General features: G+C 45.4%; 1 protein-coding gene across 1 annotated transcript in view; it reads left to right on the plus strand.

Annotated features, from left to right (window-relative positions):
* KIAA1549L (KIAA1549 like) overlaps positions 1 to 19,963 on the plus strand; it is a 116,229-nt gene extending 96,266 nt beyond the window's left edge. Inside the window, exons 17-20 of the mRNA XM_047072033.1 lie at positions 10,091 to 10,188; positions 12,611 to 12,759; positions 14,154 to 14,305; positions 19,682 to 19,963. Of these exons, the coding sequence (XP_046927989.1) occupies positions 10,091 to 10,188; positions 12,611 to 12,759; positions 14,154 to 14,305; positions 19,682 to 19,963 (681 nt within the window). The remainder of the gene's footprint in view (positions 1 to 10,090; positions 10,189 to 12,610; positions 12,760 to 14,153; positions 14,306 to 19,681) is intronic.
* The last annotated feature ends 4,061 nt before the right edge of the window (positions 19,964 to 24,024 follow it).

Below are 24,024 nucleotides of genomic sequence, written 5' to 3' on the forward strand. Positions count from 1 at the left end.
GTGTACAGATTCCATCCTTGTAATAGTTCATGACCCATCCCCAAGGGTTACTCATTAATAGAGCTTTATAAATTGTCATCGTGATATGTAATTACATAACAAAAGCCAACATTTTTTGAGTGTTTTAGTCATTAGGTATTGATCATATGTATGTTAGCTCATTTATTTAGTCCTTACTACAACAAGCCACTGAGGCGGGTACCTGTTTTGTCCCTATTTTACAGATGAGGAAACTGAGGTTACACACTTGCTCAAGTCACACAGACAGGAAGGGGCACAGCTGGGACCCAAAGCCAGCTGTGTCCGGCTCCAGAGCCCATGTGCTTAACCGGCATGCTGTTCTCCCTTGTGCTATGTTGCATTGCCTCTTTCATTTGCAGTAGACTATTTGGGAAATCTGTGGGCCTGTGGAGCCTTGTGATGATTTCACACCCCTACCCTCCATGGTCCACACCACACAGGCACTTAATAAATTGCTGTTACGCTACATAACTACATAGCCTGCACACTAGTGTGAATTTCTTTATTGTTCTCCTTTGCTCCAGATTTCTCCTCTCCTCCAAGTCACTGAGATGTCTCCCCTTGACACTGCTCCTCATACCTTCTGTCCTTGAATGTCTGTGTCTAGCCTTACCTTTCCTGTTGGCTGAGTTGAACAGGACAGACTGAAGATCTGGGGTGGGGCGGCTGTGTTTGCTTGGGGCTATCATCACTGCAAGGCTTTGTCCTTAGGTTGGGAAATGCAGAATTTCTGTTTCTATTCACTTCTCATTGACCAGCCCCTGGGAATTTGACTCAAACGCTGATTACACTCACAATAACTGATTTGTTATTAAGGATTCGAACTTACAAACCTGCAGTGAGAAGCTGGGTGACCACAGAGGCCAGAATACTTCCATTTGCTGGTCAGTGTGGTCTTTCGTTAGGTAAAAGTCAGTCTAAGGAAAGTAAGACATTGTCAGGAGAGCTGGTTATTATTGGAGCCGTCTTCTCAGTCTCTGATACACAAATCTGGAGAGTACAGGCAATAAAGGACATAAGTAAACACCAGCCATCTTTTTTACATCCCATTTTCTGACATATGGGTAGAATACGATGCAAAATTCTTCAAATAATTTTTAAGCTAAAATAGAAGACTTTGGGGCAATGCCCAGATCTTAAGAATATGAGTTAGCCTCCGCCATCAGGGAGGTTTGCTGGGTATGTTTGAATAGCTCTGCCTTCCGGAAGTGTGTCAACAACTCTGGAACCACATGCTCTCCTCAGTTGAAGTCCAAACATCCTTTTTTCCAGAAAGAGTCAGAATAATTCTCACTGAGCCTTACAAATCCATCAACTTTAAAACACTTCCCTTTGGGGGTGCCTGGATGGCTCAGTTGGTCAAGCGTCCAACTTTGGCTCAGGTCATGATCTCGCAGTCCGTGGATACGAGCCTTGTGTTGGGCTCTGTGCTGAGAGCTTAGAGCCTGAAGCCTGCTTTGGATTCCATGTCTCCCTCTCTTTCTCTCTCTGCCTTCCCACACCCACATTCTGTCTCTCTCTCTTTCTCAAAAATAAATAAACATTAAAATAAATAAATAAATAAATAAATAAATAAATAAATAAAATACTTCCCTTTGGCCATCATGTTACTGTTTGCACAATTAGAACTTTCTGATTGTCCACTAAATTGGTACCCACCCTTATGGGGGAAAGAAGAGATTTTTCTCACTGAGATTGAGAAAACACCCTGATCTCACCACATTTATAAGCAGCGCTTCAGTGTCTGTCCCCTGGGAAAATCACCTGTCTCTGTTCTGTATTGATTCACACTGACCTCAGTTTTGTTGGTTCATCCTTCTTGATCTCCATACACGGACCCCGTGCCTGGATTTTCCCTCAGTCCAGAGTAGAATGGCACACACCAGCTAAATGACCTTAGCCTGGGGCTACAGCTCTGAGCCTCAGATGCCTCAGCCATGAAAGAGTGGTGATGAGAGGGCCACGGTGAGGATGAAGTGATCATTCATGTAAAATGCTTGGCACGGTCCTGCACCTGGTGAGCACCCACTGCTTGTTTGCTGATGTTTGTCAGAGGGCTTTCAGATGCTGCCTAGCACCTCAAATCGCCTGAGAGACGGTAGTCATTATAATAAAAATATCCTGTCCTTTTCACAGAATCCCTCTAGTTATATCCCTTTTCCTGACTGTGCTGACACTACTTCTATTCCTCCTCCTGCTCTGTTAAATTCCTTTAAGAGCATGCTCCGGATGCCCCACCCGAGGGTCCCAGAGAAGCCCCACTTCTGGTTAAAGATGATTCTCAAGAACAGCTGGAGAATCTGGCTCTGGGTTGGAGGCCAGCTTCCGGGGATCCATAAAGAGGTCTGGTTTCAGAGAGAAAAAACAACCAGGATGAGTCTTCCAACTGCTGACGGAATCCACATCCATGATGCCTCAATTTAACAAAACCATCAAAAAATTTCTTATTTTTAGCACATATGAAGACCTAGATCGTTCTGTTTGTTATAATTTGGGGTTGGCAGTTGTGCCAAGAAGGGCAAAAACATCAGCATTATACTCTTGAAAAATCAGGCCACCAAAAACTGGAAAAGAACTGAGAACACAGCAGAGAGATGGGCCATCAAACCGGAACAATATGAAAGGCAGTTCTTTTGTTATTAAGGCTTCCGCCTTTTTTTTTTTCTTTGTTTCTTTCTTTCTTTCTTTTTTTTTTTTTTTTTTTTTTTGCCAACACACATGGTCCCTATTTTCATGAGAAGAGAAAATCACTAACAATACACAGTAGAAATAATGAGTCTCAACCCAAGTTCTTGCCGAGCCCCCTTGTGCTATGATAATGTGGAAATCAATAGAAAAGGTGGCAATTTAGAATGATAACTATGATTACTTTTCAGCTTCCCCAAAAGGAAGCACTGGGAGCTCGGCCGGAGGATAATTGGAAGCTGGTGGTTTTCAATGTGCTGGGCCAGCCTGATGTCATTTATATCATGGAAAAGGTTACTGCTGGCAGCTTGGGACTCCTGCACCGCAGTCCTGAATATATTTCACCCCTTGAATCTGTGAAGAGATTGGACTTGACACCTAATGTCCCATCCAGTTTTGCCAGCAGCCCTAATGGGTCTGCACCAAGTGGAATGAAAACATCCTAAAGCCTTCCTGTGGGTGTCAGAGTAAGGGATCTGGAGAAAGGCAGCAGGGTTAAAACATCCTCCCCACTAGAGGCTTTCCAGAGCAATGAACGGTAATAATTATAACAACGTCAACAGCTGCCATCTGTTGAGCTCTCATTGCATATACCGGACACAAAGCTAAGTGCTGTGTAGACATCACCTCTTCTCATCTAACAAGCATCCTGTGAAGTCAATGTTATTATTATCCACGTGTACCCGGTGAGGAAACTGAGGCTCGGAGAAGTAAAGAAACATGCCCAAGGTCACACAGCTATCAAGGGCAGACACAAAGTGAGAACCTAGAGCTGACTTCAAGGACCACATGTTTTCCTCCCTTTGGCCCAGTGAGCCCAGGGATGTCCTGCAGACCCTGAGGAGACTCAAATCTCCAGAACTTCAGAGTGTGATCCTCTCATAAGGAAGCTGGCCCAGTTTGAGAGGGTTTTGTCCAACACTATCATTGCCGCTTATGAAGGAGACAACTCTATTAAAATGAAAATGAGAATCTTACAGCTTTTTTTCCTCCTCTCCCCTCAAAAACAAAACAAAAACCTTTGTTGATGAGATAGGCAGACATGTCAGGTATAAGTTTACATCCACCACAACATTTGGGTTCAAGAGATGATTATGTTTCTTATATTTCTGTAAACCTGATTTGAATCTGTTCTGAGCTCCCATCTGGCCAGGTGGGTCAGAAATTCAATGTTTTTATTGGGCTCCCTCCACCTCTCATTGCTCAAAAGTCACTGGCGGTTTGAGGCAGTTGGACCACAGGGAGAGGGTCCATCCCGGCTCTGTTGATGGGGCATTGTCCAACTCTTGGGAGTCCTTGAAGGCAGGTCACGCTGTTATACCTAGGCTAGCCTTGGCATTGGGGATCTTTGCCTCTGGACTACCCTGAGAAAGCCTCCTTGAAAACCGTCTGAGTACCCAACATCCAGCAAAGGCTCCAGGGGAAGGGAGAAAGGGAGGTAGGAGATGAAGTCTAGAGAATACTTAGCCCACAAAACTCAGGGGTGCAAGACATGTACTTTGATTTTTCGCTTATCTTCTCCATGTGCCAAAAGCTCAATTTCAGTTCAGGGTCTCCTTCTCTCCTCCTGGGTTAAGCTATTGAGGGGGCCTACATGATGCAAAGCATGGCGAGGGGGTGGGAAGAATCTGGTTCCAGTTTGTCCTCATCTAACTCCTCTGGCTGGCATCCCTGAGAAGTCCTTGATTCCATCTAGTCTCCAGGTGTTGGTCCAGGTAGAGCACAGCTGTATCCTGGTCCTCTTGCTTGTAAGCTCCTTCCAGACTCCCCCCACCTTCCTTCCATGCTTCAGTATACTCATTCCCCCCTCTTTGTCTCTCCCCTGGTGTCTCTGTCTCTCTCCTCCTCTGACACACACACACACACACACACACACACACACACACACACACACATCTATCCTTTCACCCTTTCTAGCATCTTCCTCATATTATCCTTTTCCCCCCTGTCTCCCCCCAGAGAGAGGCAGAACATAGAGCCCCCTGTCCAGACCCATCAGCATCTAAGCTCTCTGGCTTGCCTCCCACTCCCTCCCTTTCTTAACCCAAGGGTGTTTACCTCACCTAGGGGCAGTAATCTAAACATACCTCACTTCTTCCAAATCTCTTCTTTTGGCATCAACTTTAGGTCTTGAGTGCTTTAGAGCTTAAGTTTTTGATATTTAAAATCCTAAACTCTTAGGGGGGCACCTGACTGGTTCAGTTGGTTGAGCATATGACTCTTGATCTTGGGGTCATGAGTTAGACCCCCATGTTGGGTGTAGAGATTACTTTTTAAATAATAAAATAAAATTTAAATTAAAAAAATAAAATCCTAAACTTTTGCAATTCAATAGTTTTGACCATCAAAACTCCAATGAGGACTGGCTCTCTCGCCTTCTTCATGGCCATCACCTTCCTTCCCTGGGGCAGGAAGGTAGGATGCCCTTGTTGCTTGGGGCAGGGGAAGGGCCCTGGACTTCAGGAATTGTGCGGTGAAAAAAGTCTTGATTACTACAGTTATTGTATCAAAATATTATCCTGTCTCAAAGGAAGAGAGTATTACTATAGAGGACCCAATGTGTGCCAGATGTTACATTAACATATAAAATGAGTTTTTCAAACAGCCTTTGAAATGGGGGTATAATACTGTTACCTCCATCACTAGTGAGAAAGCAGGCACAGGCAAGGTAAGTTGCTTGAGATCAAGCAGCTGGTAAGGATCAAGCCAAGATTCAACCCCAGTTTTGTCTGATTTCAAACCCATCCCCTCTGTACCACGATACCCTTAGCTCAGAATTGCAAGACAGTGCCCTTAACTGGCTGTGTGTTTTTGGACAAGTCAGTTTACCTCTCTGGCCTTTAGTATCCTCCTTGGTTAAGGTAAAGTATATGGTCTCAATGTCTCCTGCTCTCTTTCCAGTTCAAACATTTTATGATTCCAGAGGCCTTGGAAGCCTTAGATATTGCTCTATCAGTAGCTCCTGGTAAACTAACAGATCAAGATAGGCACTGGGTTTTTACTACAGGGTTAGTCTTCGATTACCAAGTCCTCTGTTTTCAACTAAATAGGAACTATCCTTCTGGAAGATTTTACCTCCTCCACCAGGATAAGAAGTTACAGCCACATGTAGACTTAGGTAGACACCTGTTTAGCCTGGAAGTGGTATTGTCAGCATCAACAGAATATACTCGAAGGGACACCATTCAGTGCAACCCAGCGTGGTTAGCAGGTATGGAAAGACTCATGCATCCATTCTGACCTGGGGCTGGCCTCCAATGAGGGTGGCTTGACTTTGACCTGTCAGTCCTCCTTCCACCACCCATGCAAAGCCTGAGACCCCTCACCTGTTCCTGTAGGCACAAGCTGCCCTCTTGGACCTATCATGCCTATAGTGCTACCCTTGAGGTTGATCCTGATCACCTTCCTCCTTCTGGATGGGTGCACCTGCACGAGAAGGGACCAGCACCCAGTGGGTTTCACCTGGGTTCACTCTCTACTGGGGTTACTAGAGAGGATGGCCTTGACCCAACCCCATCACCTCCCACCCAAGAACATTACAACTGAACCTTTGAGTAGACTATGTAGTCCCCTTTTCCCCTTCTACTTTTGCAACCAAACTTCTGAGCCCAAAGACTGGCCAGCCTACTCTAGTTACTCCCAGGCTCCTTCCACCTCAGAGACCTCAGACCTGTTTACAAAAACTACCTTCAATTCTGAGTCTTGGATCTCCTTTCTAGCCAGAGGCAGGAATCCCAAAAGATGGTGCCAGGCTGGGCACATTATGGCCACTGTCATGGAACTGGAAACTTGAAATCAGGCAACAGTTTTGAGGAATAGCTTCCAGTGAAATCCTAATCACAAAGCAATCATCAGGAAGTCAAGGTTCCAGATACATATCAAGAGAAATCAGAATGTGAAGCCAGGAGGGCTTAGAACTATGGGTAACCTGCACAGGGCACAAGTTCTGCTTTTTATGTGGCCCCTGTGGCTACCCCAGGGCCCTGTAGATACAGCCCAAAGGAGACTGTGTGATCTCCTGCTCAGTCTTGCTTGTAACTGGCAAAATCTTCTGAAGAAGACAATTCCCTTGGTACTTATCAAAAGTTCAGAATTTTTAATCAATTCTTTGGTAAATCAATTTACCATGGATTAAATAAAGAATTTAATCAATTCTTTGGCTACAGGACAGACACAGGCATAGAAGGGCTTTTTCTTGGCTGGAAAACTATGTTGAGCAAAGAATAAGCCTTCCAGGAACCAGGGATAAAAATAAGTTGTCTGTCTCTCTACTGAGTATTGTGAGAGGCCAGAAGAGAGAAGAGGGACTCTAAACCCCTTTCTCTATTTTGGGAAAGGCATGTTCTTACTTGATGGTTTCTTGATAATAATGGAGTATAAGCTGGAAGGATGTCCCAAGACAATGATTTTCAAACTCTCTGCAAAACCTTAGAGTTCAGGGAGGTCCCAGGTTATCATCATGCAGGCAAGTGAAGGGCCAAATTCACCAGGGCACCGCCCCTCTCCCCAACTTCAACCAGAGAAGCCCTGCTTTGATCTAGTTATGTATTCAAGTTGTGTCAAAGCTATTTCATGGCTGTAGAAGAGTTTGTTTGGAAGCCCGTGAGTTACTCCAATGCCTTATTTCACAAGGAAAATGAAAAACATCAACAAAAATGAGGTGCAGAGAGACTGTCTACAGAAAGTGAATGGCTGAATCAAGATGAGAATTTGGTCTCCTGGGTTTGGTTCACTCAACATTCATTGAGCAAATACTTATTTAGCACTATTCTGTGCAAAGCATTTTGCTTTGTAAGGTAGGGGTAGCATGGTTGCTGAACCCCATCCTAGCTTAGGATCTAGTAGAGCTTCAGATTTTGGTTCCCGGAATCCTACCTTAGCATACATAGTTTATTGATACTTTAAAAAAAAAAAAAAAAGGAAATGCAACACGGTAATGTAGCTTTCCATATTGACTCAGCCAGTACCTCTAAACCTGGGCAAATGTTTTCTTTCATTCTTGTCCTAGAAAATTAGTATTGCTATTACACTCCAAGGCTGACAGTTTCTTTGAGCACTTTGCATTCATTCCATGGTCTTTGGGTGACATTGAGAAGTCCCCATATTGTAGATAATATGCCTTTTCTCTCGGGCTGCTTTAAAGATGTTCTCTATGTCTCTGGTACTCTACAATTTCATTACAATGTATCTACATGTGTTTTATTTATCCTGCTTGGGATCATCGTACTTCCTGAACTTATTAATCTACTGATTTTATCAATTCTGGAAAATTCTTAGTCATTGCTTCTTTGAATATTGCCTCTCTTCCTCTCTGGGACTTTGGGACTTTTAGACCTTCTTACTCTGTCCTCCGTATTTTTTTTTTACTTCTCTTTTATATATCCTATCTCCTTATGTCTTTGTGCTTCATACTTAGTAATTTCCTCAATTCCGTTTTCTAGTTTATTAATTTTCTCTTCATCTGTGGCACATCGATTACTTAATTCCCCTATGTTGAGTGTTCTCTTTCAGTAATTACAGTTCACTCCTAAAAGTTCTAATTGTTCTTTCTCAAATCTGCTAGATCATTCCTGATAGTTTCTCTGTCTGGTCTTTTTTTTTTTTTTTTTTTTTTTTTTTACATTTTTTACCTTTCTGTTTTCTGTTTTGTATCTGGAAATTTTTAACTCTTAAGTCCTTAAAGATCTAAATATGTTGTTTGTTTGTTTGTTTGTTTTTCTCCTGACTCTCACCTATGTTTTCTGGTCTTTGATGATGAGCTATTATTTGCTCATCTTAATCTATGCTGATCCTGAGAGCCTGGTTTAGGGAAATCTCCTCCAAACAGGACTTAGAATTGCTCCTGCCTGAATGCTACCAGCCTCCCTCTGTGGAAGGGACCAATGTCAGCTCCTTCCAGGTTGATTGTGAGTGTCTCAGTTCCACCTGTCCCATCCCCTTGCCCTGTCCCGAAGCTTGCTCTCTTAATCATTTGCCAACATGCACTTGTCTTCCAGGCAAAACCCTCCACCTTTCATATTTGCTTACTACTCACTATTTCTACCTCTGGTTTCAGCACATGGTTTTGTTTTAGTTGGCTGAGGTGTGTGCCGGGGCAGGGATACGGGTAGTGGGTAGGGTCCTTGAGCGTTCCCTTACATCTTGCAATTCCCACAGTGCATCAAGAAGCATGTTTCATCTAGGATCTAGGCCCTTACAAGTATGTAGTCTGCCATAACGCTGGGAAGAAGACCTCATTCAGTTCAAAGAACCCTATTTATGGATTCCCTCTGCTGCTGCTTTTTGTCCTGAAGCCTTCGGGCTTAAAGTCTTGTCAGCTTGTTCCTCAAGAGATCTAGCAGGCATGATACCTAAAGAAAAAGATGAATGAGAAGCACAAGTTAAGCTTTGTCTTGCCAGAGAGCATTTCTAGATTTTCTCTCGCTAAAGGAGGCTGTGGCCTGGCTCTCTGATCCTGTCTATCCTCTGACTGTTTTCATTTTATCCCCTCACGTGTAGATTAAAGTCTTCGCTTTCGTGACAGTTCCAATCCTTTATCTTTGAATAGTGCTTTATAGATTGTGAAATACTTAAACATACACCGACTTGCCTGATCTTCTTAGCAGCCCTCTGAGCAAGGCATCCTTGTCCCCACTTTGGAAGAGGACAGCAAGGCCCAGAGAGGTCACCCAACTTGCTTAGGGACATACAGTCTATTTGTCAGCAAACTAGGATCTCCACCCATACTTCCTGATTCTAAAGCCATCCCTTCCCCCCCAACTAAATCTGCTTTCCATGAGTGACAAAGTAAAATGCAATCAGTGATTCATTCATTCCTTCATTCATTCATTTATTCATTTATTTATTGATCATACATGATCTACCAGGCACTGTTGCAGGCATGAGGATATAGCTGACAGCAAAGCCCTTCCCACATTACAGTCCAGCTGGTGGCAGAAAATACCTAAACAAGCAATGATAATACCACAGGGTGACAATTGCTATGGCAAAAAATAAAGCAGAATATGGAGAGAGAGTAAATGGGGCTCTAGGGGAACATGGGGCTGGCTGAATGAGATGAAGGAAGGAACCACGGGAAGGATTAGGAGAAAAGCATCCCAGGGGGAAGAAGCAGCACATACAAAAGCTGGAGGCAGGAAAGAACTTGGCTTATTCTAAGATCAATGGAAGGACTCTGTGACTACAATGGCCCAAGCAAAGGGGAGCCTGGCTGGAGATGAGATGGAAGAGGGGACTGGGGAACATAAGGAAGATTAGGGGAGATTTTGAGGAAGGCAGGAAAACCTGACCTGGGAGTCTGCTTTCCTTTTCAGTAAGAAGAACCTGTGTGTTGATGGACACTGCATTTTAACAGATCTTCCTCTACTGCTCGTCTATTTCACAGGCATACAGGTTTTCCCAGCTTCCTGAAATGGTCATGGGCTCTCCCCCTCCACCTGTACCTCCCCGGACTGGCCCTGTGGCTGTTGCTTCTCTCAGGCGGTAACACATTCCTTTCTTTGCTTTGCTTGGAATGTTTGGAGATTTGTTCCTGTGTACCCTGACCTGACACATCTCCTTCATGGCCGTCCCACTGAGGGTGCAATCACCTGTACAGACAACCTCGTGCCTGGGGTGCTCCAAGTACCATGAAGGAAGTGGGAGCACAGAGAGGGTTCACCAACTTTCTTATCATTTGACATGGGAAGTCCTTTAGAACCCACAACTGAAGAAACTCAAGGTCAACCAACCCATACCATAGAAGCCCCATACCCTTATCTTCAACATCTAAAAATTATTCCAGCTCAGGCCACTCCAATGGTTGCCTCCAGTCTGGGCCCCTCCTGGCACATGTGTGTACCCAGAAGTCCCTTTGTTGTTTAGGGGTGGTGGCTAAGAGGCCAGGGAACAGCATGTCTGGGCACCCAGCCTAACTCATGACTTCCAAGATGGGAGGCTGAGAGCACATGAACTCAGATATGTATAAACGTATTAACTCAGATATAAAGACATAACTCAGATATGATAAAAATACTGTCTTTGTGATCTTATTTTTATAAGCACATGTTTTAAATAAAGATAGGCAAGAAACACAAAATCTATGAGTGCTGGAAGATGCTGGAATAGGCATCAGGTCCAGGGTTAAAGAAACAACTATGCCCTGGGATAGGTATGATCCCCTGCCCTGGCCCTCCTACCCTAGCCTCCCCCAACATGCTAGCCACACCCTATCTGTGGACCACAGGTCTGAACTTTGTGAAAATGGTGAAGAAAAATGAGTTTTTCCTCCAAAATGTCCCTGCCCTCATTTCCCGCAGTTTAGAATGCCAGGCTGTGTGTAGACACCAGCCCTTGACTCCAGTCGAGCTCAGAGTGGGTTGGGAAGCAGCACACCAGGGTTCTATCCTAACCCTGTATAAAACCCTGGGCAAGTTGCCTCAACTCTCTGGCCCCTGTTTCCTTACTGTAAAACGAGGGAGACGGCCTAACTGATCGCAGAGATTCTAGGATTCCTCCAAGGGGGCTAAGTGTATGGGGCAGAACACGGGAGTTTTCCTTGGAAGAGTTTTCTAAACTCGTAGCAGATGCCTGGAATAGTATCTGGGAAGCCAGGGCTGTGGGAGAGATCAACCAAGGGAAAGATGGAGGGATCAAGAAAGGAAGGGAGACCCCACATTACTGAGCCTCCAGCAGCCACCCTGATGTAGAGTCAAATCATCACAGCCTCTGTGTTTAACCCTCCCTGGGCAATACTGGGAAGCCTCAATTCCTCCTGATGGTTCTGAATGCCAGGAACTTCACATCAGTCATTTGTGGCCCATTTGCCGAAGGCCAGTATCTGTTTCTTATTTCTTACCCACCAGTCTCTTCCCCTGCCCTTCCACACTGTCTACCATCTTGCCAAATATCAGCAGGTCACTGCTTTCCATATAGACCCAGACGATTAGACCACGGAGGAGCCTCGGAGAGGGGGTCATCCACCCCTTTTGTTTCACAGACCAGGAAACTGAGGCTGAGCGAGGAGAGGTAGCTAGAACCCAGACCCCTGCCTCCTGGTCCGGCTGCGGTGCTGTGGCTCTGTTCTGCTATTACAGTGACAGACACTTGGCTGCTCAGAGCTGGCAGCCTGCCACCTGCTGTGGCTGTCTTTGCCTCCTTCCATTTTAATTTTAGGAGCCTGAAATCCCTCTGTGAAGGGGAGGTTAGAGACTGGCTAAAGCACCCTTTATTAGAGGGGAGAAGCTGGCACCCGTGGAGCCCAGGCAGCCCTCTTCTCACTGGCATTCTGAGCACTAAGTGGAAATATGATGTGTTTAATGGGCCGGATTCTCTGCTCGCCTGTGGGATCGGGGGACAAAAAGTGTTCTGTCATTCATAACGCCTAGAAAGTGCTAGGCTCCTGCTTCCGGGAGCAGCCCAAGCTTCTCAGAGCCTTGGGCTTCTTGCTTTCACCAGCAGCAGGAAACTGTGGTCCTCTGGCCCTCGCAGGTCACCAGCCCTGGTGTCTGGAGGGGGAGTGACCAGGCACTCCAGACAGAGCCTTCTCATTGGCTGCTGATGATGTCATCCCCCCAGGTCGACCATCCCCAGCTAATACCCAGCGCTAATTGCCTGGCTTATTTTATGTGGAAATTAAGTGTGCTACTCCCCAGAGACACAAGAGCCACCCTTGGGGGAGCACTGACCTTGAATATCTAAAAATGACTTAAGTTCGGGCCAACACAACCGCTGCTCCAACTCCGGACGCGCTTGGCCTTCTTTGTTATTCAGGGGAGGGGGGGGCGGCAAATCCAGGCCTGAGGACCCCCACCCTCGTGGGGCTTGGAGACCGCCAAGGTCCCCTGAGGCGACCCCCAGAGGTGCAAGTGGTGGGAACCTCGCCTTGGGCGGGAGCGGCTAACACAGCCCCTCTGCACCCCCCCAGGTCCACCTCGGACGTGGGCAGCAAGACCAGGATGGCCGAGTCTGCAGGGCCCGAACCGGCCCAGCTGCACGACAGCCCCTCCTTCGCGCAGGTGTCCAGAGGCCCCGTGTCCGTGGCGCAGTTGGACCAGTCGGCTTTAAATTACTCAGGTGGGCAAGAGGAGAAACGCTGAAAAAGGCCAGTGCTGTACCCCAGCCCCACCCCGGTGCCGTGCTCTTTGCACTCCCGCACCCCCCAAATCCACACAAGCCATCTGCTCCCTGTCATCCTTAGCAATCCAGGCAACTGTGTGTCTGACTTCAGTAGCTCTGGTTGGAAGAGCTACTGTTCTATTTCTTTAAAAAATCTGAAATATGACAAAATATTAAGGTATGTTACAGTAAGGGTATATGCTAACATTTGCCAGACTTCAGGGTTTCTTTTTAAATTATTATGTATCTTTAAATTTTTTTTTTTTCAACGTTTATTTATTTTTGGGACAGAGAGAGACAGAGCATGAACGGGGGAGGGGCAGAGAGAGAGGGAGACACAGAACCGGAAACAGGCTCCAGGCTCTGAGCCATCAGCCCAGAGCCTGACGCGGGGCTCGAACTCACGGACCGCGAGATCGTGACCTGGCTGAAGGCGGACGCTTAACCGACTGCGCCACCCAGGCGCCCCAAATTATTATGTATCTTTAAAGCATTGCAGACAGAACCCTCCAGCTCTATCTCATTCCCCGTCTTCCCAGACGTAATCCCAGTTCTTAAATTGAGGGTGCTTTTTGCTACATATGTGTGCATATCCAATAGTGCATATTAAATGCTTTTGTTATTTTACGTGTATACGAGTGATATCAAACCATACATTTCCTTCTGCATTTGTTTTCTTGACTCAGCATTGTTTTCAGGATGGGGACGTGCATGTTGGTCTAGTTGATTTGTTTAAACTGCCACATGGTATTGAATGATATGACATGCCAGTTTAACCTTTCCCCTAATGAGGGACATATTGGTTGTTTCCAGTCTTTTGCTATTAGAAACAATGCTGAAATTAAGGCCAAGGTTTTTTCATGCCCTGATTGCTTTTTTAGTCTATTCAAAGCATACCTTTTAGACTAAAACTGCAAACACTTAATCGTCAACACTTAACTAAAGAATTCACCGTGTCCGGAAATTCCATCAGTGGAATCCATTCCTTTTGGTTCCTTTTCTGGGATTTTTTTAAAACACCCATTCTCCCTGGAGAAGCGTATCTGGACACTAAGGTGTCCCTTCTTCTTGCCAGTAGGTCAGGGGCGTTGGGATGGGGATGGGGGAGTTGGTGAGGGTTCAGCGAGGGGAGTTGGGCCATCATTTCTCTAGAAAACCAGGTCTGCGTCATAGCAGATGACTGGGCAGGTGGGCAAGGCTAGGGCTGCAGGTAGAGGTCTGCTCCACACCTCATTTTCCCCTCCCCCCATGCCAGAGTTCGCCGTTTGCCAGCTTCCCCCAGCTTTGTGCAAATGTCAGCCCGGTAGGTGGGATGCTGGCCTAATCCTCCCCATCCATCTCCTCCATGCCAGGTAATACGGTGCCGGCAGTGTTCGCCATCCCAGCTGCCAACAGACCTGGCTTCACCGGCTATTTCATCCCAACGCCTCCCTCGTCCTACAGAAACCAGGCCTGGATGTCCTATGCAGGAGAGAATGAGCTCCCAAGCCAGTGGGCCGATTCGGTGAGAGCCTCGCTGATTCCCTCACAGCCTTATCTGCTGGACACATTTTAGGGAGAAAACAGATGAGAGGTTGAGACAGCGTTTTGTTATCTCAGCCCCCTTCCCACCAACCAGGTGGCTGACATCAAGCATTTTAGTGGAGACAGTGTAGTCAAGTGGGATGTCTTTTGAGAGAAAACTTGAGACCCACCTTCCGGTCTGGATTCCACCTCATTCTAGCAGGGCGTTCTTAGTCAAATAAATTTTTATTGTAACCATCATTTTTTGAGTATTTTCTATGTGCCAGACATCATGTTAGATGTTTTATTTATATTATCTTATTCTTCACAACAATCCTATCCGGTAGGTATTATTATTCCCATGATGTGTCCCATTTTGCAAATGAAGAAACTGAGGCCTAGTCAGGTGACATGACTGTCTAAAGCCACACAGCTTTAAAACAATAATAATAATAATAATAATAGTAATAATAATAATAAAAATAAAGCCACACAGCTTTCATAAGGTGCTAAGGCCAAAATTCAAACCTGCATTGGTCTGGCTCCAAAGCCTTTATTAAATTTGTTCCTTTTAGTTTTAAAATTCTGTAAAAATTCTAGATGGAGTATCAGAAGATATAGTTTTAGAAACTCAAGATTGAATTACTTTGCACATAGATCCTAAGGCATTCTGCCTGACTTCCAGCAAAGGGTTGTGTTGTTGTGACCCCCTGGTTCCATGCTCTATCATAAGTAGGAGCATATGGCACAGTGGACCTGGCCCGGCCTAGACCAAAGAGGGCAGCAGCCAGATGAACCTGGATAGTCACACCCAGACCTGTCTTGGAGTCACCTGTCAAGGGCTTCTAAGTGAGAAAACCAAGCAAATGAAAATAGCACAATGCTGGCCTCTGGTGTGGGTTGCCCCAATCCCTCTGTGTTGTCATCCATCATGGATAAGAAAGGCAGGCTGTCTCCCAGACTTAACTTGAGGGCCACCTGGGGATGAGTGTCATTTTAGGGTTTGGTCTCAACATTTGAAATATATCCTAGATTTATCAAACATCTAACCCAAGGCCTGGGTCATCTTTTCTCTCTGTCTAAAACCCTGAGGTCCATACCTTCTACCCCTACAGGTTCAACTCGGCCTCAGCATTGGTGTCTATTCTTAGGGTAGTGATGCCACGTCTAAACAACATCATTGGGGTAAAACTATCCTACATATATTAATTTTCCTGATGATCAAAGCTTATCCCTTTAATTTTCAAAATATTTAAAAATGCATGCTATCTTGCATTAAAAAATTCTGGAATAAATTATATCTCCCCTCCCCTCCTTTAAAAGAGGAATGTAATTTAATTTGTCTTTAACAAATGATTCAGCATCATTAGGATGCCTTACTATACTAAAATGACATTTGTAAGATGAGCTCTGATGGTAGGATTATCGCCCCTACATCAGACGTCTCCAAAATACTATAATTTTTGGAGTTATTACAACATTCAATATGATTTTTCTTTCTTTGATCTTGCTCCCAACCAGAGCTTATATTGCTGTCAGTGTCCCCACTTCCACAGATATACTCACCTTAAATATGCTTTTCCTAACGGGCTATTTTCTGCAAATGGGGCATGTCTGAGCTCATTAGAATTATTTGTCAAATTGGAGTAAATAAGCTTTAAGAGTAACTTGTAAGGATTCCCTATTGTTAAGTCTACAAATCTTTTTTTTTTTTTATGTTTATTTGAGAGAGAGAGAGTGAGAGATTTGGGGAGGGGCAGAGAGAGAAGGAGACACAGAATCCAGAGCAGGCTCCAGGCTCTGAGCTGTCAGCACAGAGCCCAAAACAGGGCTTGAACTCACGAACCGTGAGATCATGAACTGAGCTGAAGTCGGATGCTTAACCACCTGAACCACCCAGGTGCCCCAAGTCTACAAATCTTAATGTGAGACTTTATGGCATCTGTTTTGGTTGTTTGTGGGCTTTTTTTTCTTCCTTTGTCGTGCTCAGCTGTTTTAAATAGCTAAAATCACTGGGTATGAGTTGATCAATTCAGAGCTTACTTGACTCCATAATTCCACTTACAGTCTAAACATAATGTGTGCTTTTCAGAAAGTAGATGATACTTAACTTGTGCTAATTAAACAGTAAATCTACAGCTTTGTCGGTTCACCCTCTGCATGGAAAGTTCCAGTGGGTACTCTGGAGGAGTCAACAGAAGTGTTTTCCAAAACCTCTTGCTCTCAAGACACAGATGATAGCTTAGCTGGGCTAATGGTGACTTCCAGATGCCTTTGGGTTCATATTGTCTTAAGGATGAAGGAACAGGAACCCAGCAAATCAAAACCTAACCTTCCTAATGGGATGATCTGATCATTCTGGGCCCATCCTCTCAGTGTTAGGGAGAGTTAGTTTTTTATTAGTTGTTTTTAAGAGGAATGTGATCACCACAACCTAAATGGGTCTTTGCTGGGGCCCAGTTACCACCTGCAGTTAAGCAGGGAGGTTGTGTCCATGCAGGAACCACACTGGGGAGAAGGACAGGTGATTTCTCACATGTGAAAGAAAGTGCAGGAAGCTCAGAGAGACTGAGCTTGTCAGCTTATTGGGACAGGGATAGTGTCCGCTTCCACATCCATCTGAGAAGGAGAAAGGTCCCACCATCATTTGGGTGTCTGACCTTCCCGATCCCAGGTCTCCAGACTTCAGGAGCAAGCTCAGATAAAATCACCTCAACCTGGCTTGACAAATAGGTTTCATCCTTGGAGCTGGATGGAGAAGGATTGGGAGGGGTGTGCTGTGATCAACAGGTGATGCCTGCCGTGGGCACTGCCTAGGAAAGGGGCGGTTTTTGCCAGTCCTGAGTTTTGGCCAGCAAGATGTGATGGCTCCGGCCTGAATCTACTGTAAGAGAGGAAGAGCTTCTCGTCTCTTCGTCTTCTCTGCTTCTGGATATTACCCTGAGGGCACTCCAGTGGAGTCAGGTATCCCTTGCCTGTCCCAGCCATTGGTACCAAGATGCTTGATGCTGTAGAACTGAGGGATCTCAAGAGTTGGACGCTCACTCTAAGCTCCAGCTAAATTTGAAATGCAGAGAAAGGAGATATGACAGCTTCTCTCACAAACATATGGCACCAGCGGGTCATCCTCCAGTGATTTTCCAACTGTGTTCCTCAGAACCCCAAGTTCTATGAGACTCCCTGCTGTGTACCATGCATAATTCTGGGCACTGGTACACAGTGATAAGCAAGCAAGACACAGTTTTGCCTTGACGAAATTGGTGGCCTGAGACAGGTGTTGGCATCTTGGGTGATGGCTGTTACTCTAGAGAAACTGCACGGAAGCACCTTACAGGGAGCCCTTGGCTAACGTAGGGCAGGGGAAGGTGTCCTGGAAGAACGAACGTTTGCGCTGAGATGTGATGGGCAAGTCCCCTATCCTGGCTTTGGATCTGCTTCCCTCCAGTCACCTCCTGCACATTCCTAGTGCTTGTGGCCCAAGGACATGGACAGCTCAACTCTGGTTTTCCTCTAAGGTGTAAGGGAAATATGCACAGCCCTCACCCACCATTAGTACCCATTTGCCACTTTGTCTTTCTTATCAGGTCTTGGGAAATTAAAGCCCCAAACTTTGGGACATCCATCCTATTACTTCTTCCCTCACTCTGGTCCCCATAGGCCCTCACCTAGGCCATTGACGTAGCCTCACATCTCTCCTCTTGACCTCCAGTGGGTCTACCTCCAGAGTGTCCTTTCTAGAATACAGGCCCCTCCTCTGCCTGATGCACACTGGTGGCTCCCTGGCCAGGTGTCAGGCATCCATCTCAGAAAGCTGCCTTCCCAGGAGGGCTTGTCAGAACATCTCAGGCGGGGAGTAGAAGGAGGCCACTTTCCTGCTAAATATTCACCCATCCAAAATTTCTGACTCTTCACCCAACCCGTCCTACTCCATCCTCACCAGAGCCCAGACAAGTATCTCTGTAAAGAATGGAAACATGCTGTATTCCTCAGAAGTGTGCCATAGAAAACTAGACTCTGTAACCTGGCACTTGGTGGCTTTCTGATCTGGCCCTGCCCGTCTGTCTTTCCTGAGCTCCTTCCATACACTGTACATCCTCTCTGGTCAGACGGAACTCCCAAAGCATCCCTGCATCCCCGTGCACACCCAACCTTTGCCTTTGCTTTTCCTCTGCTCGGAAGCCCCTCCCAACTTGTTTTCCTGGCAAGGGCCTATTCATCTTCCAGACACAGCTAAGCTGCTGCTCCCCGAAAGCCACCTGACTCCCTACACGTGTCCGTTCCCCACAGCACCCTTTGCCTACGTTGTCCACAGGCATTCATCCCACAGGCTTCCAACTAGCATTATGGGATATAAAGGCCTTTTGTGGGTTGCCCTTGAACAGCATCCCCATGTGTGGCACTGTTTCTGTGGGAAAGTTGATCCTGAATTGCAGATCATTGACTTGTCCTTATTACTAGATATGTCTGTATATTGAAGCACAGAAGTATGTGTCTTCCACTTTTTTTTTATTTTTATTTTTAACGTTTATTTTATTTTTGAGACAGAGAGAGACGGAGCATGAACAGGGGAGGGTCACAGAGAGAGGGAGACACAGAATCTGAAACAGACTCCAGGCTCTGAGCAGTCAGCACAGAGCCTGACGCGGGGCTCGAACTCACAGACCGCGAGATCATGACCTGAGCCGAAGTCGGACTTTTAACCGACTGAGCCGCCCAGGCGCCCCTGTGTCTTCCACTTTTAATGAAAAGAAGAAATTTTTCAAGAAACCAAGATCATATCCCAGATCCGAGACAGTACAGTGATTAACTCCCAGCCCTTGGCATCAGACCTGCTCAAAGCATGTCTGAGTGGCTTGTTAACCATGTCACCTGAGACCGTGACACTCTTTCCTTCAGTGTCCTCTTCTGTAAAACAAGGATAACAATATCTACCTCCTAGGTTGTTGCTTTGAGAATTAAGTGAGATAATGTGTGGAAAGCCCTAAGCACAGGACTCCCTCAGTGTTAGCAGTTATCGTTGGGAATAAATCCCTGAGTCCTTTGAGGTCCATAAAGAACAGTACTTCTGTTTGCTGGATTGTGCTTATGTTAAAAAGGTAGGCAGATAGATTCAGGTGGAGACTCGGGCATGTTCCAGCTGTTTATAGCAACCTTCAAAACACCTACTTAATTCATCCAACCAGCATATCCAGTGAGTCCAAATTACCTATTTTCTAAACAGACTCCAGGTTTTTTATGTGCACGGTGGACTCCCATTTTCTTCTGGATCTCTTTCGTTGCCTTCAGTCCCCTCCTGCGTCCAGTATCAAGCGTGTCCTGTGACTTGAACCCCTTCCTAATCCCGGGCCCTTCTCTTCTCTCCCGACACCCTCTGCAGGTCCCCCTCCCAGGGTACATCGAGGCTTACCCCCGGTCACGTTATCAGCAAAACTCTCCCTCCAGGCTCCCTCGCCAGTACAGCCAGCCAGCAGGCATGCACCCCAGCCTGGAGCAGGCCCCGGTGCCATCCGCGGCGGCCTCGCAGCAGAGCCTCACCGAGAACGACCCGTCTGACACGCCCCTGACCAACATCTCCACGGCAGCCCTCGTGAAGGCCATCCGGGAAGAGGTGGCCAAGCTGGCCAAGAAACAGACAGACATGTTTGAGTTCCAGGTCTAACGCCTTAGCCCCGTGGGACTTCCAGACTCTGAGGAAGCCGTCTTCTGCTTTCTCAGCCTAACGTGTTGGGACTTGAGGCATAGACCATGTGTGAGTCTTTCTCACCCTCAGTCTCTGAACAGGTGAACAGTGGGGCTTCTGGGCAACAGAGGAGACTCTTGAACAACTTGATTCTTGGCTTATTCAACTGATTGTATGTCAAGAAGTCCCTGTGTGGGACCATATGTTTGATAATCTGTGAAGTTAAATGTTTGAACTGTGGGTGTATTTCCCTTTGGAGCCTTAGTCACAAGAGACACTAACTAATCTGCAGATCCCTATCCAATGCCACATTTTAATAAATCACCAGAAGGGGGAGAACATTGCTCTGTCTTCGGTGAGTTCTGCATGTTAACTCTGTTTCTGTGTTAAAGGCAATGCAGGCATCTGATTAAGCACCAGACTGTACTCTCTCTCATTCAGCCATGACTGTAATTGTTAAAATCACCTCCGGTCTGTAAAGGAGGCACTGACTCCAGCCAAGAAACTTCAGTCCTTTTCTTTCAAAGGTTCATATTCAGATGAAGTGGATCAAAATCAGGACTGTCGATGACTGTACCTATAAATAGTCCTGACTCTTTTGTCCTTCCATTAACTAAACAAAGGCTGAGAAAGAGAGCAGATGAGAGGGAATGGCGGATTCGGATTCGTGTTGACAAGTTTCTGAAGAGGTGGTGTTGTTTTGGAACTTGAGCACCCCGCACATTGGGATCTCACTGAAAGAGAATTGGTGCTAAGAGCTTTTAAGATCCTACAAAAGAAAAACAGTCATTTGTGGAGGTTTTTCTTTGCCTTGCAATGAAGGTGGTTTTTGAGATAATGGATACATGGACTTTGACAGGAAAACCTCTGTCTCTTCAACAGCGATGTCCAGTATGTGCTGCTGAGCGATACAGAAGGAAGTAGCAATTGATGCCTGTTTGAAGCAGAAAGAGTGGACTCCTCGGTCTCCCCAGGCTGCAGCCTCTGTTTATAGGAGCTTCTGAATGTAGAAAATCTGTTGACTTACATTTAAATGTAAATAACATTTTTTTTAAGTGTATGGAGTTTGCCAGTTCCCTCCCTCCACGCCCCTGTAGTTAATGGATGCAGGAGGACATTTGCTGAAAGGACAGGGCTGCTGACCTTGTGACCGCGATGTGGTAAATGACATTCCCTGGCATGATGAGTCAGCTTCTAGAGCTCTGGGTGGACACTGCCTCACAGCCCTGAGGCACCAGCTGCTGACTGTCAGTGCAAAAGTAAAACTTCAGGTAGCCCAGGAGAGGGAACACTCTGGTTCCCTCACCAACTCTGCTGGGGCTTACCTGGTGTCTGTTGGAGAACAAGGTCCTGTCCTGCCTTCACCCATGACCCATCTAGCTTCAGCTGTGTCCATGCCTTCTTGAGCCCATCTTTCCATTTCCCTCATGAGTTTCTTTGGTCTTTACTGAGAGAAGGTAGAAATTTAAAAGTTGAGAGAAGAGTAGGAGTGGAACTGATTAGAATGGGAGATTCAAACTGTCAAAGCACAGACTTTTCAAAGAAGCTGTTTTTATTTCCCAATGGCAAATTGCCCTTTCTGGAAAGTTCCGGAGATGATGTGTCATGGTATCCCCAGACAAGTCTCTTGTTCAGATGATATTAGGTAGTGTCCTTTTGGTATGCTGGTTGATCTTTCATAGTGTTAGTTTTTTGTTACTTAAAAAAAAAAAATCAGCTATAAATAAAATGTATTTTTGTAATTTCCATGTGTATATATGGTATATTTCTACCAATGGCCAGTTGTTGTAGTCCAAAACCTAAATCAGCTTGCAAAACACTGTGGATGGTGCAAGATTTTATTGACAGATTAACACAATGCCTAAGTCTATCCAAATAGGTATTCAATGCACTTGAATGAACAAAGAGCCAAAGAAACTCAGCCTTTTCATGCAAATGGTATGAGTCTGATAAAGTCAGCCACATTGTCCCGCCTTATCAATAATATTAATATTTCATCAGTGCAATGATATCAACCCAGTACTTTGTCTACTTGGTAAATGCCTGGAAATCCTGTATGTGACAATGAAGTTTCAAGACCTTAGTGTAATTAAAATATATGCTTCAAAGACAATGTCTGAGCTTTGGATGTTCCAGTGACTTACAGAGAATGAGCCTACAGTCTGCAGTGGTGTGGCCCCAGCTTGCTAAGAGGATGGAGAAACAAATCACTGCAGTCTTTGCAGAACCCCATGAAATATTGAGTTCATCGACTGAGACGACTAAAAATATAGCGTGCTAAATCAGACACTCTGATAAACTAGACACCACAGGTTTAAGAAAAGTATATGGAAGGAAAACCTTAAGTTGAAAAGAAATCAATCTGTTCATGTTTTTTTCCACCAATGGGGAGACAGCTGCCATTGCTAGATTTTCTGTGATTAATATGTAGTCCCTTCTCTGAAGAGTCTCCTGGTGTCATGGAGGGGACAGACGCCTGGACAGCTGCCTCTGAGGAAAGGCAGAAGTGCCTCATGGAGGCAAAAATAGAGTCCCGTGACAGCCCAGGGGCTCTATGTTCCTCATGACCCTCCAGACAGTTGGAGAAGCCACAGAGGACCTTGGCAATCTTGGAGAAGGAATCAGAAGTCCAGAAAAGTGGAGTGACCTCCTGGAGGATTCCACCCCAAGCCTGCTGATTCATGATTCAACTTGCTTTCCATTTCACCATGCTGCCTGCACGCCTGTCTGTGATGCGTTTCTTGAACTGTGCTAGGAAGTTTAAAAAGCAGACAAGGGTCATGTGAGGGACGCCCTATGTTCTTGTGAAGAAAAAAAAGATGATTGGATATGTAAAGGACTTCAGATAAAGTGTATAGAGGACGATGCATTTGTGGCATAATAAACACTTTTTGGAACTTGTTTTGATGTGAGTTTTCTGCCTTCATGAAAAGAAATGCATTTGGGCTTTTTCCAGAGAGTGCCATTGAGGAAACGGTGTTCTCAACTGCTGTTCAAGAGTGCAGGGGAGCAGTCCTCTCTCAGTGCCATGTATCCAAACAAGCAGGCGGTGAGGCCATGACAGCTTGTCATTATGAGGTAGCAGATTCTATGCTATGCATTAGGAGAGGCAGTCCCATGGTGCAAGAACATGAAAGTCTATTGTGTGCCCTGGTACCTATGATCTGGGATGGCAGTGGTTACCTATGCAACAGCAAGTTTCCTCTTTCAGGGTGTGCTATTGTGCTATGGACTTAATGTGTCTCAACCCCCACCCCACACCCCACCCCCGCCTTCATATGTTGAAATCCTAATCCCGATGTGATGCTATTAGGAGGTGGGGGCCTTGGGGTTGAATAGGTCATAAAGGTGGAGTCCTCATGAATGGGATTAGTGCCCTTGTAAAAGGGATCTCAGAGAGCCCTCTTGCCTTCTTTTTTGCAATGTGAGGATACACTAAGAAGTCAACGGTCTTGCAACTCTGAAGAGGGTTCTCACCAGACCCTGATCCTGCTGGCACCCTGATCTTGGACTTCCAGCCTCCAAAAGTGTGAGAAATAAATTTCTGTTGTTTAAAAGCCACTCAGTCTGTCGTACTTTGTTATGGCAGCCTGGGCTGACTGAGACAGAGTGGATTATATAAGCATCAGTTCTCTGGTCCTGGAAGTTATGTTGTGCACTTAATTTAAGAATTCAGCAGTAGAACATGTAATTTCTGAATAATCTTGATGGAAGAACGGATAGGAAAAATATATATCAGAGTACAGATGGAGAAAGACAGGAATTTAAATACCTGACCAAAAGAAGAAAGAAAAGAAAATTCTTCTAACAGAAATTAGAAGAGACGGATATTAGAGAAAATGGATCAAAAGACTTAAATATCGATTATAGATAAATAAGCTTCTTTTTTCTACCTAAGCCACCTTTTTCTACGCATTCAATGTTTAATGAGTAAAATAACAGATATTATTTCTAAAGTTTGAGAAAATAATTTAAACTTGATCTGTTCCTTCTACCACACACCAGAAAATAGTTTGGACTTTGCTTACAAAATACAGCTA

This window comes from Lynx rufus, unplaced genomic scaffold, assembly GCF_022079265.1.
Source record: "Lynx rufus isolate CCGP_SWC_20201006 ecotype Redwood Valley unplaced genomic scaffold, mLynRuf1.p SCAF_9, whole genome shotgun sequence".
Classification (NCBI taxonomy): domain Eukaryota; kingdom Metazoa; phylum Chordata; class Mammalia; order Carnivora; family Felidae; genus Lynx; species Lynx rufus.